General features: G+C 32.1%; 3 protein-coding genes across 4 annotated transcripts; 1 reads left to right on the forward strand and 2 right to left on the reverse strand.

Annotated features, from left to right (window-relative positions):
* Positions 1-9,552: 9,552 nt before the first annotated feature.
* LOC125765047 (dihydrolipoyllysine-residue succinyltransferase component of 2-oxoglutarate dehydrogenase complex, mitochondrial) lies at positions 9,553-13,557 on the reverse strand. 2 transcript variants are annotated; one of them, XM_049429904.1, is made up of 7 exons: positions 13,429-13,557; positions 13,218-13,350; positions 12,844-12,950; positions 11,836-12,528; positions 10,961-11,105; positions 10,582-10,887; positions 9,553-10,506 (listed from the first exon to the last, which is right to left on the reverse strand). In XM_049429904.1, the coding sequence occupies exons 2-7, from the start codon at positions 13,311-13,313 to the stop codon at positions 10,372-10,374; spliced, it is 1,482 nt and encodes a 493-aa protein (XP_049285861.1). In that variant the 5' UTR covers positions 13,314-13,350; positions 13,429-13,557; the 3' UTR covers positions 9,553-10,371. The 2 variants fall into 2 exon arrangements, with proteins under 2 accessions (XP_049285861.1, XP_049285860.1); XM_049429903.1 differs by having other exon boundaries at positions 13,218-13,557.
* Positions 13,558-13,775: 218 nt separating this feature from the next.
* LOC125765170 (guided entry of tail-anchored proteins factor 1-like) lies at positions 13,776-14,508 on the forward strand. Its single transcript, XM_049430083.1, has 2 exons — positions 13,776-14,002; positions 14,065-14,508. Exons 1-2 carry the CDS (start codon positions 13,934-13,936, stop codon positions 14,488-14,490), a joined length of 495 nt encoding a protein of 164 aa, XP_049286040.1. The 5' UTR covers positions 13,776-13,933; the 3' UTR covers positions 14,491-14,508.
* A 5-nt stretch (positions 14,509-14,513) lies between these two features.
* Positions 14,514-16,323, reverse strand: LOC125765049 (glutamyl-tRNA(Gln) amidotransferase subunit A, mitochondrial). Its single transcript, XM_049429906.1, has 2 exons — positions 15,804-16,323; positions 14,514-15,744 (listed from the first exon to the last, which is right to left on the reverse strand). Exons 1-2 carry the CDS (start codon positions 16,079-16,081, stop codon positions 14,544-14,546), a joined length of 1,479 nt encoding a protein of 492 aa, XP_049285863.1. The 5' UTR covers positions 16,082-16,323; the 3' UTR covers positions 14,514-14,543.
* Positions 16,324-16,601: the final 278 nt, after the last annotated feature.

Below are 16,601 nucleotides of genomic sequence, written 5' to 3' on the forward strand. Positions count from 1 at the left end.
ACCCCTTGCCATTTTTTGAGAAATTTTGCAAAAAAAATTAAATTGATTTATTTTAATGCCAAATGGTTGCAATAAGTTTCTTTTCGCTCAAATAATGTTTTAAATTGAAAAAAGAATAAAAAATCAGAAAAAAAATTTTAAAAAAATTTCAACTCGAAAATTTCATAAGGGGTACCCCTTGCCATTTTTTGAGAAATTTTGCAAAAAATTAAATTGATTTATTTTAATGCCAAATGGTTGCAATAAGTTTCTTTTCACTCAAATAATGTTTTAAATTGAAAATAGAATAAAAAATCAGAAAAAAAATTTTAAAAAAATTTCAACTCGAAAATTTCATAAGGGGTACCCCTTGCCATTTTTTGAGAAATTTTGCAAAAAATTTTAAATTGATTTATTTTAATGCCAAATGGTTGCAATAAGTTTCTTTTCGCTCAAATAATGCTTTAAATTAAAAAAGAATAAAAAATCAGAAAAAAAATTTTAAAAAAATTTCAACTCGAAAATTTCATAAGGGGTACCCCTTGCCATTTTTTTGAGAAATTTTGCAAAACAATTTAAATTGATTTATTTTAATGCCAAATGGTTGCAATAAGTTTCTTTTCACTCAAATAATGTTTTAAATTGAAAAAAGAATAAAAAATCAGAAAAAAAAATTTTAAAAAAATCTCAACTCGAAAATTTCATTTCATTTTTTGAGAAATTTTGCAAAAAATTTTAAATTGATTTATTTTAATGCCAAATGGTTGCAATAAGTTTCTTTTCGCTCAAATAATGCTTTAAATTAAAAAAGAATAAAAAATCAGAAAAAAAATTTTAAAAAAATTTCAACTCGAAAATTTCATAAGGGGTACCCCTTGCCATTTTTTGAGAAATTTTGCAAAAAAATTTAAATTGATTTATTTTAATGCCAAATGGTTGCAATAAGTTTCTTTTCACTCAAATAATGTTTTAAATTGAAAAAAGAATAAAAAATCAGAAAAAAAATTTTAAAAAAATTTCAACTCGAAAATTTCATAAGGGGTACCCCTTGCCATTTTTTGAGAAATTTTGCAAAAAAGTTTAAATTGATTTATTTTAATGCCAAATAATGTTTTAAATTGAAAAAAGAATAAAAAATCAGAAAAAAAATTTTAAAAAAATTTCAACTCGAAAATTTCATAAGGGGTACCCCTTGCCATTTTTTGAGAAATTTTGCAAAAAAATTAAATTGATTTATTTTAATGCCAAATGGTTGCAATAAGTTTCTTTTCGCTCAAATAATGTTTTAAACTGAAAAAAGAATAAAAAATCAGAAAAAAAAATTTAAAAAAATTTCAACTCGAAAATTTCATAAGGGGTACCCCTTGCCATTTTTTGAGAAATTTTGCAAAAAAATTTAAATTGATTTATGTTTATGCCAAATGGTTGCAATAAGTTTCTTTTCACTCAAATAATGTTTTAAATTGAAAAAAGAATAAAAACTCAGAAAAAATTTTTTTAAAAAATTTTTAAAAAATTTCAACTCGAAAATTTCATAAGGGGTACCCCTTGCCATTTTTTGAGAAATTTTGCAAAAAATTTTAAATTGATTTATTTTAATGCCAAATGGTTGCAATAAGTTTCTTTTCACTCAAATAATGTTTTAAATTGAAAATAGAATAAAAAATCAGAAAAAAATTTTTTAAAAAATTTCAACTCGAAAATTTCATAAGGGGTACCCCTTGCCATTTTTTGAGAAATTTTGCAAAAAAATTTGAATTGATTTATTTTAATGCCAAATGGTTGCAATAAGTTTCTTTTCGCTCAAATAATGTTTTAAAATCAGAAAAAAAATTTTAAAAAAATTTCAACTCGAAAATTTCATAAGGGGTACCCCTTGCCATTTTTTGAGAAATTTTGCAAAAAAATTTAAATTGATTTATTTTAATGCCAAATGGTTGCAATAAGTTTCTTTTCGCTCAAATAATGTTTTAAATTGAAAAAAGAATAAAAAATCAGAAAAAAAATTTTAAGAAAATTTCAACTCGAAAATTTCATAAGGGGTACCCCTTGCCATTTTTTGAGAAATTTTGCAAAAAAATTTAAATTGATTTATTTTAATGCCAAATGGTTGCAATAAGTTTCTTTTCACTCAAATAATGTTTTAAATTGAAAAACGAATAAAAAATCAGAAAAAAAATTTTAAAAAAATTTCAACTCGAAAATTTCATAAGGGGTACCCCTTGCCATTTTTTGAGAAATTTTGCAAAAAAATTTAAATTGATTTATTTTAATGCCAAATGGTTGCAATAAGTTTCTTTTCGCTCAAATAATGTTTTAAATTGAAAATAGAATAAAAAATCAGAAAAAAAAATTTAAAAAAATTTCAACTCGAAAATTTCATAAGGGGTACCCCTTGCCATTTTTTGAGAAATTTTGCAAAAAAATTTAAATTGATTTATTTTAATGCCAAATGGTTGCAATAAGTTTCTTTTCACTCAAATAATGTTTTAAATTGAAAAAAGAATAAAAAATCAGAAAAAAATTTTTAAAAAAATTTCAACTCGAAAATTTCATAAGGGGTACCCTTTGCCATTTTTTTGAGAAATTTTGCAAAAAAATTTAAATTGATTTATTTTAATGCCAAATGGTTGCAATAAGTTTCTCTTCGCTCAAATAATATTTTAAATTGAAAAAAGAATAAAAAATCAGAAAAAAAATTTTAAAAAAATTTCAACTCGAAAATTTCATAAGGGGTACCCCTTGCCATTTTTTTGAGAAATTTTGCAAAAAAATTTAAATTGATTTATTTTAATGCCAAATGGTTGCAATAAGTTTCTTTTCGCTCAAATAATGCTTTAAATTAAAAAAAGAATAAAAAATCAGAAAAAAAATTTTAAAAAAATTTCAACTCGAAAATTTCATAAGGGGTACCCCTTGCCATTTTTTGAGAAATTTTGCAAAAAAAATTAAATTGATTTATTTTTATGCCAAATGGTTGCAATAAGTTTCTTTTCACTCAAATAATGTTTTAAATTGAAAAAAGAATAAAAAATCAGAAAAAAAATTTTAAAAAAATTTCAACTCGAAAATTTCATAAGGGGTACCCCTTACCATTTTTTGAGAAATTTTGCAAAAAAATTTAAATTGATTTGTTTTAATGCCAAATGGTTGCAATAAGTTTCGTTTCACTCAAATAATGTTTTAAATTGAAAAAAGAATAAAAAATCAGAAAAAATTTTTTAACAGAATTTCAACTCGAAAATTTCATAAGGGGTACCCCTTGCCATTTTTTGAGAAATTTTGCAAAAAATTTTAAATTGATTTATTTTAATGCCAAATGGTTGCAATAAGTTTCTTTTCGCTCAAATAATGCTTTAAATTAAAAAAGAATAAAAAATCAGAAAAAAATTTTTAAAAAAATTTCAACTCGAAAATTTCATAAGGGGTACCCCTTGCCATTTTTTGAGAAATTTTGCAAAACAATTTAAATTGATTTATTTTAATGCCAAATGGTTGCAATAAGTTTCTTTTCACTCAAATAATGTTTTAAATTGAAAAAAGAATAAAAAATCAGAAAAAAAAATTTTAAAAAAATTTCAACTCGAAAATTTCATTTCATTTTTTGAGAAATTTTGCAAAAAATTTTAAATTGATTTATTTTAATGCCAAATGGTTGCAATAAGTTTCTTTTCGCTCAAATAATGCTTTAAATTAAAAAAGAATAAAAAATCAGAAAAAAAATTTTAAAAAAAATTTCAACTCAAAAATTTCATAAGGGGTACCCCTTGCCATTTTTTGAGAAATTTTGCAAAAAAATTTAAATTGATTTATTTTAATGCCAAATGGTTGCAATAAGTTTCTTTTCGCTCAAATAATGTTTTAAATTGAAAAAAGAATAAAAAATCAGAAAAAAAATTTTAAAAAAATTTCAACTCGAAAATTTCATAAGGGGTACCCCTTGTCATTTTTTGAGAAATTTTGCAAAAAAATTTAAATTGATTTATTTTAATGCCAAATGGTTGCAATAAGTTTCTTTTCGCTCAAATAATGTTTTAAATTAAAAAAAAAATAAAAAATCAGAAAAAAAATTTTAAAAAAATTTCAACTCGAAAATTTCATAAAGGGTACCCCTTGCCATTTTTTGAGAAATTTTGCAAAAAAATTTAAATTGATTTATTTTAATGCCAAATGGTTGCAATAAGTTTCTTTTCACTCAAATAATGTTTTAAATTGAAAAAAGAATAAAAAATCAGAAAAAAAATTTTAAAAAAATTTCAACTCGAAAATTTCATAAGGGGTACTCCTTGCCATTTTTTGAGAAATTTTGCAAAAAAAAATTAAATTGATTTATTTTAATGCCAAATGGTTGCAATAAGTTTCTTTTCGCTCAAATAATGTTTTAAATTGAAAAAAGAATAAAAAATCAGAAAAAAAAATTTTAAAAAAATTTCAACTCGAAAATTTCATAAGGGGTACCCCTTGCCATTTTTTGAGAAATTTTGCAAAAAAATTTAAATTGATTTATTTTAATGCCAAATGGTTGCAATAAGTTTCTTTTCATTCAAATAATGTTTTAAATTGAAAAAAGAATAAAAAATCAGAAAAAAAAATTTTAAAAAAATTTCAACTCGAAAACTTCATAAGGGGTACCCCTTGCCATTTTTTTGAGAAATTTTGCAAAAAAATTTAAATTGATTTATTTTAATGCCAAATGGTTGCAATAAGTTTCTTTTCGCTCAAATAATGCTTTAAATTAAAAAAAGAATAAAAAATCAGAAAAAAAATTTTAAAAAAATTTCAACTCGAAAATTTCATAAGGGGTACCCCTTGCCATTTTTTGAGAAATTTTGCAAAAAAATTTAAATTGATTTATTTTAATGCCAAATGGTTGCAATAAGTTTCTTTTCACTCAAATAATGTTTTAAATTGAAAAAAGAATAAAAAATCAGAAAAAAAATTTAAAAAAATTTCAACTCGAAAATTTCATAAGGGGTACTCCTTGCCATTTTTTGAGAAATTTTGCAAAAAAATTTAAATTGATTTATTTTAATGCCAAATGGTTGCAATAAGTTTCTTTTCGCTCAAATAATGTTTTAAATTAAAAAAAAAAAATAAAAAATCAGAAAAAAAATTTTAAAAAAATTTCAACTCGAAAATTTCATAAAGGGTACCCCTTGCCATTTTTTGAGAAATTTTGCAAAAAAAATTAAATTGATTTATTTTTATGCCAAATGGTTGCAATAAGTTTCTTTTCACTCAAATAATGTTTTAAATTGAAAAAAGAATAAAAAATCAGAAAAAAAAATTTTAAAAAAATTTCAACTCGAAAATTTCATAAGGGGTACCCCTTGCCATTTTTTGAGAAATTTTACAAAACAATTTAAATTGATTTATTTTAATGCCAAATGGTTGCAATAAGTTTCTTTTCACTCAAATAATGTTTTAAATTGAAAAAAGAATAAAAAATCAGAAAAAAAATTTTAAAAAAATTTCAACTCGAAAATTTCATAAGGGGTACTCCTTGCCATTTTTTGAGAAATTTTGCAAAAAAAATTAAATTGATTTATTTTTATGCCAAATGGTTGCAATAAGTTTCTTTTCACTCAAATAATGTTTTAAATTGAAAAAAGAATAAAAAATCAGAAAAAAAATTTTAAAAAAATTTCAACTCGAAAATTTCATAAGGGGTACCTCTTACCATTTTTTGAGAAATTTTGCAAAAAAATTTAAATTGATTTGTTTTAATGCCAAATGGTTGCAATAAGTTTCTTTTCACTCAAATAATGTTTTAAATTGAAAAAAGAATAAAAAATCAGAAAAAAATTTTTAAAAGAATTTCAACTCGAAAATTTCATAAGGGGTACCCCTTGCCATTTTTTGAGAAATTTTGCAAAAAATTTTAAATTGATTTATTTTAATGCCAAATGGTTGCAATAAGTTTCTTTTCGCTCAAATAATGCTTTAAATTAAAAAAAGAATAAAAAATCAGAAAAAAAATTTTAAAAAAATTTCAACTCGAAAATTTCATAAGGGGTACCCCTTGCCATTTTTTGAGAAATTTTACAAAACAATTTAAATTGATTTATTTTAATGCCAAATGGTTGCAATAAGTTTCTTTTCACTCAAATAATGTTTAAAATTGAAAAAAGAATAAAAAATCAGAAAAAAAATTTTAAAAAAATTTCAACTCGAAAATTTCATAAGGGGTACTCCTTGCCATTTTTTGAGAAATTTTGCAAAAAAATTTAAATTGATTTATTTTAATGCCAAATGGTTGCAATAAGTTTCTTTTCGCTCAAATAATGTTTTAAATTAAAAAAAAAAATAAAAAATCAGAAAAAAAATTTTAAAAAAATTTCAACTCGAAAATTTCATAAAGGGTACCCCTTGCCATTTTTTGAGAAATTTTGCAAAAAAAATTAAATTGATTTATTTTTATGCCAAATGGTTGCAATAAGTTTCTTTTCACTCAAATAATGTTTTAAATTGAAAAAAGAATAAAAAATCAGAAAAAAAAATTTTAAAAAAATTTCAACTCGAAAATTTCATAAGGGGTACCCCTTGCCATTTTTTGAGAAATTTTACAAAACAATTTAAATTGATTTATTTTAATGCCAAATGGTTGCAATAAGTTTCTTTTCACTGAAATAATGTTTTAAATTGAAAAAAGAATAAAAAATCAGAAAAAAAATTTTAAAAAAATTTCAACTCGAAAATTTCATAAGGGGTACTCCTTGCCATTTTTTGAGAAATTTTGCAAAAAAAATTAAATTGATTTATTTTTATGCCAAATGGTTGCAATAAGTTTCTTTTCACTCAAATAATGTTTTAAATTGAAAAAAGAATAAAAAATCAGAAAAAAAATTTTAAAAAAATTTCAACTCGAAAATTTCATAAGGGGTACCCCTTACCATTTTTTGAGAAATTTTGCAAAAAAATTTAAATTGATTTATTTTAATGCCAAATGGTTGCAATAAGTTTCTTTTCACTCAAATAATGTTTTAAATTGAAAAAAGAATAAAAAATCAGAAAAAAATTTTAAAAAAATTTCAACTCGAAAATTTCATTTCATTTTTTGAGAAATTTTGCAAAAAATTTTAAATTGATTTATTTTAATGCCAAATGGTTGCAATAAGTTTCTTTTCGCTCAAATAATGCTTTAAATTAAAAAAGAATAAAAAATCAGAAAAAAAATTTTAAAAAAAATTTCAACTCGAAAATTTCATAAGGGGTACCCCTTGCCATTTTTTGAGAAATTTTGCAAAAAAATTTAAATTGATTTATTTTAATGCCAAATGGTTGCATTAAGTTTCTTTTCACTCAAATAATGTTTTAAATTGAAAAAAGAATAAAAAATCAGAAAAAAAATTTTAAAAAAATTTCAACTTGAAAATTTCATAAGGGGTACCCCTTGCCATTTTTTGAGAAATTTTGCAAAAAAGTTTAAATTGATTTATTTTAATGCCAAATGGTTGCAATAAGTTTCTTTTCGCTCAAATAATGTTTTAAATTGAAAAAAGAATAAAAAATCAGAAAAAAAATTTTAAAAAAATTTCAACTCGAAAATTTCATAAGGGGTACCCCTTGCCATTTTTTGAGAAATTTTGCAAAAAAATTTAAATTGATTTATTTTAATGCCAAATGGTTGCAATAAGTTTCTTTTCGCTCAAATAATGTTTTAAATTAAAAAAAAAAATAAAAAATCAGAAAAAAAATTTTAAAAAAATTTCAACTCGAAAATTTCATAAAGGGTACCCCTTGCCATTTTTTGAGAAATTTTGCAAAAAAATTTAAATTGATTTATTTTAATGCCAAATGGTTGCAATAAGTTTCTTTTCACTCAAATAATGTTTTAAATTGAAAAAAGAATAAAAAATCAGAAAAAAAATTTTAAAAAAATTTCAACTCGAAAATTTCATAAGGGGTACTCCTTGCCATTTTTTGAGAAATTTTGCAAAAAAAAATTAAATTGATTTATTTTAATGCCAAATGGTTGCAATAAGTTTCTTTTCGCTCAAATAATGTTTTAAATTGAAAAAAGAATAAAAAATCAGAAAAAAATTTTAAAAAAATTTCAACTCGAAAATTTCATAAGGGGTACCCCTTGCCATTTTTTGAGAAATTTTGCAAAAAAATTTAAATTGATTTATTTTAATGCCAAATGGTTGCAATAAGTTTCTTTTCATTCAAATAATGTTTTAAATTGAAAAAAGAATAAAAAATCAGAAAAAAAAATTTTAAAAAAATTTCAACTCGAAAATTTCATAAGGGGTACCCCTTGCCATTTTTTGAGAAATTTTGCAAAAAAATTTAAATTGATTTATTTTAATGCCAAATGGTTGCAATAAGTTTCTTTTCACTCAAATAATGTTTTAAATTGAAAAAAGAATAAAAAATCAGAAAAAAATTTTTAAAAAAATTTCAACTCGAAAATTTCATAAGGGGTACCCCTTGCCATTTTTTGAGAAATTTTGCAAAAAAATTTAAATTGATTTATTTTAATGCCAAATGGTTGCAATAAGTTTCTTTTCACTCAAATAATGTTTTAAATTGAAAAAAGAATAAAAAATCAGAAAAAAAAATTTAAAAAAATTTCAACTTGAAAATTTCATAAGGGGTACCCTTTGCCATTTTTTGAGAAATTTTGCAAAAAAATTTAAATTGATTTATTTTAATGCCAAATGGTTGCAATAAGTTTCTTTTCACTCAAATAATGTTTTAAATTGAAAAAAGAATAAAAAATCAGAAAAAAATTTTAAAAAAATTTCAACTCGAAAATTTCATAAGGGGTACCCCTTGCCATTTTTTGAGAAATTTTGCAAAAAAATTTAAATTGATTTATTTTAATGCCAAATGCTTGCAATAAGTTTCTTTTCACTCAAATAATGTTTTAAATTGAAAAAAGAATAAAAAATCAGAAAAAAAATTTTAAAAAAATTTCAATTCGAAAATTTCATAAGGGGTACCCCTTGCCATTTTTTGAGAAATTTTGCAAAAAAATTTAAATTGATTTATTTTAATGCCAAATGGTTGCAATATGTTTCTTTTCGCTCAAATAATGCTTTAAATTAAAAATAGAATAAAAAATTCAGAAAAAAAATTTTAAAAAAATTTCAACTCGAAAATTTCATAAGGGGTACCCCTTTCCATTTTTTGAGAAATTTTGCAAAAAAAATTAAATTGATTTTTTTTAATGCCAATTGGTTGAAATACGTTTCTTTTCACTCAAATAATGCTTAAAGCACACAAAAAAGACCAAAAAATAAGAAAAAATTCTAAAAATTTGAAAATTTCCCAAGGCTATAGCTTTAGATTTTTTTTTGGGAAATTTCGCAAAATTTTTTAATTTGATTTCTTTTCATGCGAATTGGTAGAACACGACAATTGCTAAGCTTTTAGTGACGGGGTAAACTTGCATGCAGTTTTTTTTCTTGTATGGAACGTTGTTTGCTCAAGTTCACTCACAAGGAAGCTTGTGGGATTTTCCGGAGTCTTTGGTACAATTATTGAAGAATAATTCTAAAATTGGCTTTCATATTAGCTACATCCGTATAATTGTAATCTATAAATCATATTACACAACACGGGAAATGAATGGAACCGATTTGGGCATGGTTCATACTGGTTTTTATTTTCAGTTACTCAAATAAATACTTCTCTACCTAAACTGCGTTTATCTTGCTTCGTTTTTCAAAGGTTGTCTCGAAATGTTACCAAGTTAAGAAGATGTTAAGCACAACGTTCTATCACCCATCCTTCCGCTTCACGTGCGCTGTAAGCGTCAATGTATCGATATCGTCGTTCTTCAATAGAGCACCATTAATACACATTTCGAACCCACCGAAGATGTGCTTGTTAGTTCGCTTAGTGGAATCTACTACTATTATACGTTACGATTGCCAAAGAATTCCATCCGACACACAACTAGTACATAATCCGGGCACGATAGAGCAATTGGACTAATCGGCGGAGGGAAAAAAACTGGCAGCAATCGTGAATTTCCATGGCAAAACTAATTATCTTTCTCTGCTGTAATAAGGTTTTACAACATCGAAATTCAAACTGTCGGGTTAAGAAAGCTACAATCCCTTCAACTTCATCCGTATTTAATCGTACACCGTCCTCTGGGAGGATTTTAAGTGGGAACTGCGGTAAAGGATAAAGATTCATAAGAAACAAGTAATTAGGCAACGGTTGTGCTGCAATCTCTTCTAACGGTATATGTTGGTGCTGTATTAAAGCGTTGTCCTTCTAAGTTTTTTCTCCATTTCATGTAGCGCCTCGCAATGATGTGGTTTCGGCAAAATGGGTAATCATATTTTCGCGCTGGTCCGAAAAGCCGATTCTTTTGGGGAGAGAGGGAGATCCTTTCATCTTCGTGAACGCAGGCAGTTGATGAGTTCTGTTCGGTTACAGACCGGCCAGCACAATGCGAGGATCCTCGACGGCGGCCTTCACCTTGCGCAGGAAAGTGACGGCCTCACGGCCATCAATCAACCGATGGTCGTAGGTCAGGGCTACGTACATCATTGGCCGGATAACAACCTGTAGAAGACAAGGTTACAATCATCGAAGTTGTAATAAGACATCGTACCATCAACATTGAAGTAGTCAACACACCTGTCCCTTTACAGCAATTGGTCGTTCGAAGATGCCGTGCATACCAAGAATGGCGCTCTGCGGCGGATTGATGATGGGTGTACCCAACAGGGATCCAAATACACCACCGTTCGAGATGGTAAAGGTACCACCGTCCATATCCTCTACCGCGAGCGTTCCCTTTTTCGCCTTATCCGCCAGTCCAGCGATGGACAGTTCAATATCGGCGTAGTTCATGCCTTCCACATTTCGGAGCACGGGCACCACCAAACCCTTTGGCGAGGCTACCGCTACCGAGATATCTACGTAATCGCGATAGATAATTTCCTAAAAGAAAACGCAAAAACGACACATTAGAGAAAAAAAGGGGTAATTTGAGCTTTAAGCGTATGTTTCTTACGTTTTCTTCAATGACAGCGTTCACGACGGGTTGATCCTGCAGGGCATAGGCAGCTGCTTTGCAGAAGGCCGACATGAAGCCCAGCTTCATGCCGTACTTCTTTACGAAAGCATCCAAATGTTGCTTGCGGAAATCCATGATGAAGCTAAAATTAACAATGGTTTAACATTTCATTAGCGAAAATTATTATTTAATCGTTCGTTAATGTGCGTCATTCCATAGCTAAAATTCGCACCAAATCTTTTGCGCATGATTGGTGGCAGAAACAAACAAATGATTAGCGGTTATCCATCGTTTTGTACCAGCTGCATAATTGCGCTAATGTTATTTTTACATTTTACTCTCCCAAAAATTCGCCAAATAATGGTGTTATGGGCAATGGAGCATCGATCACTGTCGAGAGAATAATGTTGCCGCAAAGCTGCTAGTTTTTCAAACCATTCACGCATGCGTAACTGTTTCCCACGTCTTTCGTACACTATCACATAATTACGTCATGCGTCGGTTGGCCTTCGCCATTCACTGGCACGATACGTCATCGTACCTGCTCGCTTCAAGGTTGATGCGTCACCATCAGTTGGGTTTTGCCGCATCGATGAAATAATCAGATGCTGGTACTAAATCTCGCTTTGAAATTTTAAACTTTTAGTTCCCAATGATCAAAACAACATTGGAAAACACTAAAAATTACCAAACCGCAAAACCCCAATTGGAGGCTTGGCCATCGTCTGATTGTGCTGTTCAAAATGGATGGATGGATTAGACGTGTCAAGATGCCACTCAACTGTCTGTTGCCAGCAGCGATAAGAAGCGGCGACACGGGGGCACACACCATTGCGGCGACGAAAGATAACGGCATTATCGCCGATACTTACCTCATGTCGATTTCGTTGAACGTCGTCAACATTGCGTTCGTGTTTTGCGCCTCCTTTAGGCGCGAGGCAATTTTCAACCGCATGCGAGTCATCTTAACGCGCTGCTCCGTGCGCGTTCCGGTGATCTCCTTCGTGTAGTCCGCCGGCGGTACCTTAACGGTGGCCGCTTCTATGGCTTGCGCATGGCGGATGGCTGCGACGGGCATTCGGCTAATCGGAGCCGCCGGTTTCGGTGGCGGTGGTGGCGGAGCTCCTCCAGCCGCTGGTGGCGGAGGTGGTGGTGGAGGTGCTGCCGCTGCTACTGGTGGAGGTGGTGGCGGCGGTGGTGGTGGGGCTGCTGCAGCCGGTGCCGGAGCATCGGCTGGTTTGGCAGCGCTAGCCTTTGGTGCTTCACCGGTAATCTTCATCCTGAACAGCTGTTGACCGGCCTTCACCGTATCGCCGTCCGCAACGAAGATCTCCTCGATAACACCATGGCCGGGGGCCGGTACACCGACGGTTGTCTTGTCGGTTTCGATCTCCATTACCACTTCGTCGGCGGCCACCGCATCACCGACTTTCTTGTCGAATTTCACATCACCCTCCGACACGGAATCGGCAAACGGGGGTACCTTAACGATCTCGGACGAGAGCATACGGCCCGTGGTGAAGATGGTGCGCTCGTTCACAGCCCATCCCTGCGCCTTGATAGAGCTATCAATCAAACGAATAAAGGGACAACAGATTGTTCATTAGTGGCTTATCGCTAACAACGCTCTTTTACTGCAAACAGGTAAACAAATCCGCCATGATCCGGTGCCATGTCTCAATAAATCGCTCCATAAACATACGGCAGACGTGTTAGCCACGAGCAGGTGTGTACCACAGCCACCATGTGATCACACACCCCCACTACACTACACTACGCGCTAGTGCGCTATTACATTGTTATCAAGCAGCAGCGGATCAAGCAAAGGCCGCGCAAGAAATTGCGGCAGCTAAAAATAAAAGCAAAACAGTTTCGCTTACTTTCGAACGGATTCGCTGCGACGGCCACTGTCAGTGACCGCTGACCGGACGATGCTCGGCAACAATCTACGCCCCTGGTGGTAGGATCGAGAACCGGTTACAGTGCCCTACAAAGCGGAGAAAGAAAAGGCTCTATTTAATTACAAACAGTTTCACGTAACCAGGATAAAAATCGATCGTCACACACACGTCCCGTCATGTTCAGTCCCATTTTGGACCGTCGCGTAAGTTCATCTGTCCACAGTATCACTTTCGAGATTACATAATCCGCTTTTCACCGGTGCGAAAAGATTCGGGAGTGTCTTGCTATTGTCTGCGGACGATTTTTACACCGTTTCTTCACACATTCCGACACTCCACCAAATGTAACGTACCTGCTGAGGTCCTGTTTGTCCTTCTAGCGAGCGCAAACCGAGACGGATCGCAGCGCGGGGAAGATTTCGCGACGATATCGAAAGAATTCCGGCCATCACTCACGAAGGGTGACTGCGGTTTGCACGTTGTTCCCTGACAGCAAGTGAAAGGTGAAATTTGACGGTGTCAAAGCACCCACGATTCCGGTGGCAGGGCAGAACAGCTGCTTACCGAGGAACGTTCCTTGGATGGCTGACCCTTTACGCAAACCCCCCGATTATTCCGCACAAACAGAATTAACCGGACAAATTGTGCGAGTGGTATTGGGCACGGCGACAGAATTTCGCAAAGTGTACGAAAAGGGATGCTGACGGTCCAGCACTTTGACAGCTGTCATGCTACCCAAGGTCAATGCAGGGAATGGAGTGACGGTATTTCGATGCAGAAATGAGTTGCTACTATTAACTTCTTTCAAATAAGTGCCATTGAACAATTAAAGTACAATAATACATTGCTTTCAGCATCTAGAATGAGGATAAATTACTTAAAATAAAGCATAAATTACGCCAACAAAAAACACCTCCGGTTGAACCGTACTGTCAAATGATGAAATGTCAAAATACACCCCCTGCCATTCCATTCGCGGTTCAAAACAATCCTTCCTGCTGCCTGTGGAATAATATCAAAACATTTGAAACAAATTCGCGAAATTATCAATCAGCTTTCACAAATAACGATGTATTTGATATTTGTTATATCGTTGCTTTCCCTGATAATGGCTTTTGCATCAAAATTAACAAAAATTGTAAGTATTTTCATTCAATTTTAACACTCAAGATCGACATCAACTTTTGCCTCCCTCCACAGATCCTTCCCTTGGTATGCCGTGACAGTGCTGAAGTAATTGCACGAAGGAAAGATATTGTAAAACTACGAACCGAACTGGAAAAGATTTCTATGCGCGACGAATACACAAAGTACGTGAAATGTGAGCGAGAAATCACTAAATTAGAAGTGTCGCTGAACGAAGCCAAAGGTCGTGATAATGTAAAACGCGTGGCATATGAGTACGGGCTGCATTACGGCGGGTTGGCCGTACTTGGCCTTTGCATGATGTACATTTCGATATTCTACCGTTACTCAACCGTCATAGTGTTTGGGGATAATTTTAACTTTGAACCATTCGGCGGAATCATCAACTTCCCTACGAAGGTACACAACTCCATATCGGTGGTGTTTTGGATCGTGGTGAACAACTTCGTCGCAAGGACATTTGCCGCATACGTGCAATAAAGTATAAGGATTTAATATAGGCAATCGTTGCAAGCTAGTAATTTATTTTTCCTCTAATTGTAATTCGCGATGAATTTCACCTCCTTCTCAATCCAACCGGCGATCGTCGCAAGGGTTCGCTCCGAAAAATGGTCTCCCATCAGTTGCAAACTAATCGGCAATCGACGGGACGATAGCCGAACAGGAATCGAGAGCGCAGGAATACCGGCCATATTGGCAGATTGGGTGCAAAAGTCTTGTACAGCACATTGATCCCGATTATTGCTTTGCACAAAGTCTTTGTACAGCGGTGCATCACTTAGCGTGGTGGGTGTGAGAAGTACGTCCACTTGTTTGAACGCTTTGACGAAATCGTCCGTAATAAGCCTCCGTACCTTCAGTGCTTTTTGGAAATATTTATCGTAGTTCTCGCGCAGCAAGAAGTAATTGCCTGAAAGGATACGATTTTTCACCACACCGTTAAACCCTTCGGCACGGCTACGAGCATATAGCTGTTCGGTACTGGTGTCCTCCAGAGATCGATGGCCATATTCTATTCCATCGTAGCGCGACATGTTACTGGCCACTTCGCACTGATTGAGAATTGAGTAAACGAATATTGACGATGCCGTATTGGGCATTGATACAGCTTCCACAGTGGCACCGGCTGATTCGAGCATATCCGCTACCATGGTCCATGTTTCGAGCACTTCCTTATCTAAACCTTCGCAGTGATACTCAATTGGAATACCAATTCGTACTCCTTTCAGAGAAATTTCCTCCCCAAGCGCCGGTATACTTTGGTATCGTTTCTTAACCGTCGTTGAATCGCGACTATCGGGACCAGCGATGGCATTCAGCACGGCTATGCAATCATCTACCGTTCGTGTCATGATGCCAGGAACGTCCATCGAATTAACCAGCGGTATCAATCCATGACGCGACACAAGCCCGTAGGTCGGTTTCAAACCAACAATCCCACAATATGATGCCGGATTTCTGGTTGATCCTCCCGTATCGGAACCCAGGGCAGCATAGCATAAACCAGCAGCCACTGCCACAGCCGATCCTCCCGAACTTCCACCGGCTATCCGAAAACGATCATCGATCAAATCTTCACTCCAGCTGTTTCGTGTTGGTCCAAAAATGGAATCAATACACCCAGAACCCATCCCGAACTGATCTAGATTAGTTTTTCCAAGCAGGATAGCTCCATGTGCCTGTAATCGCTCAACAACAGTTGCATCGTATGTTGGGATAAAATTCTCGAGCATTCTACGAAAACAAAAGCATATTTTCAATCACAATATTCATTTATGGATATCGCATATTACCGAGAAGCGCAAGTAGTATGAACGTCCTTCGTGCAGAAATTATCTTTCACTGCTATTGTTGCACCATCGAGGACACTTATCGATTTGCCGTTCTGATATCGATCCCTTGAGCATTCTGCTTGAGCCAACGCTTTTGCAGAGGATACACGTACGAACGCATTCAGAGGCTTGTGGCGTTCGATTTGGTTCAAACATTGTTCAGCAACAGTCACTGGATCCAAGGATTTGTTCCGGAAAAGATCCGATAATGCGCGAACACGCAACGGTAATCGATTCATGTGTTTCGTGTTTTCGGCAGGATGTTTCTGTTTTCGGTTTTTGTGTATAAATTAACTTTAATTACACAGCCGCCGAAAATTGGAACAGGTACACAATCTTTTCTATCACATAACCAAAAGGCCTTGCATACCGGTTGATTTGTTTACATCTTTTATTTTCTTGTCGTTTTGTGAGTTTGACGTTAGCCGAATGACATTATGCACAGTGGGTAAAAACAGTGAATGTCCCTTTTTATATATTGGATTATTTTAATTATATTACAATAAATAGTTTTTGTAAAGCTGTATAAAGTTTTCTCTCAAAAGCTGACATGATAATAAGTCCTTTTATAGGCCATATACAAACAATCATAACCATTTTTAGAAACAGCCTGCAGTGCGTGAGAAAAACATCTCACTTCTAATTTCTCACTATGGAGGATTTCTTGCATGCTCACCTTGTGTGAAAGTGACTGAAGTTGTATACTCTTTTGCTGCATGGGCATTGTGTTTGAATCGAACAACGAGTTTTATAACATTC

This window comes from Anopheles funestus, chromosome 2RL, assembly GCF_943734845.2.
Source record: "Anopheles funestus chromosome 2RL, idAnoFuneDA-416_04, whole genome shotgun sequence".
NCBI lineage: Eukaryota > Metazoa > Arthropoda > Insecta > Diptera > Culicidae > Anopheles > Anopheles funestus.

Coding starts and splice junctions, on each gene's coding strand:
- LOC125765047 (XM_049429904.1), bottom strand. CDS start 13,313: ATGGCCGGAATTCTTTCGATATCGTCGCGAAATCTTCCCCGCGCTGCG. Junction 11,106..11,835: donor TTCAACGAAATCGACATGAG/GTAAGTATCGGC, acceptor TGTTAATTTTAG/CTTCATCATGGATTTCCGCA. Junction 10,507..10,581: donor CAATTGCTGTAAAGGGACAG/GTGTGTTGACTA, acceptor TGTCTTCTACAG/GTTGTTATCCGGCCAATGAT.
- LOC125765170 (XM_049430083.1), top strand. CDS start 13,934: ATGTATTTGATATTTGTTATATCGTTGCTTTCCCTGATAATGGCTTTT. Junction 14,003..14,064: donor CATCAAAATTAACAAAAATT/GTAAGTATTTTC, acceptor CTCCCTCCACAG/ATCCTTCCCTTGGTATGCCG.
- LOC125765049 (XM_049429906.1), bottom strand. CDS start 16,081: ATGAATCGATTACCGTTGCGTGTTCGCGCATTATCGGATCTTTTCCGG. Junction 15,745..15,803: donor CATACTACTTGCGCTTCTCG/GTAATATGCGAT, acceptor TTGTTTTCGTAG/AATGCTCGAGAATTTTATCC.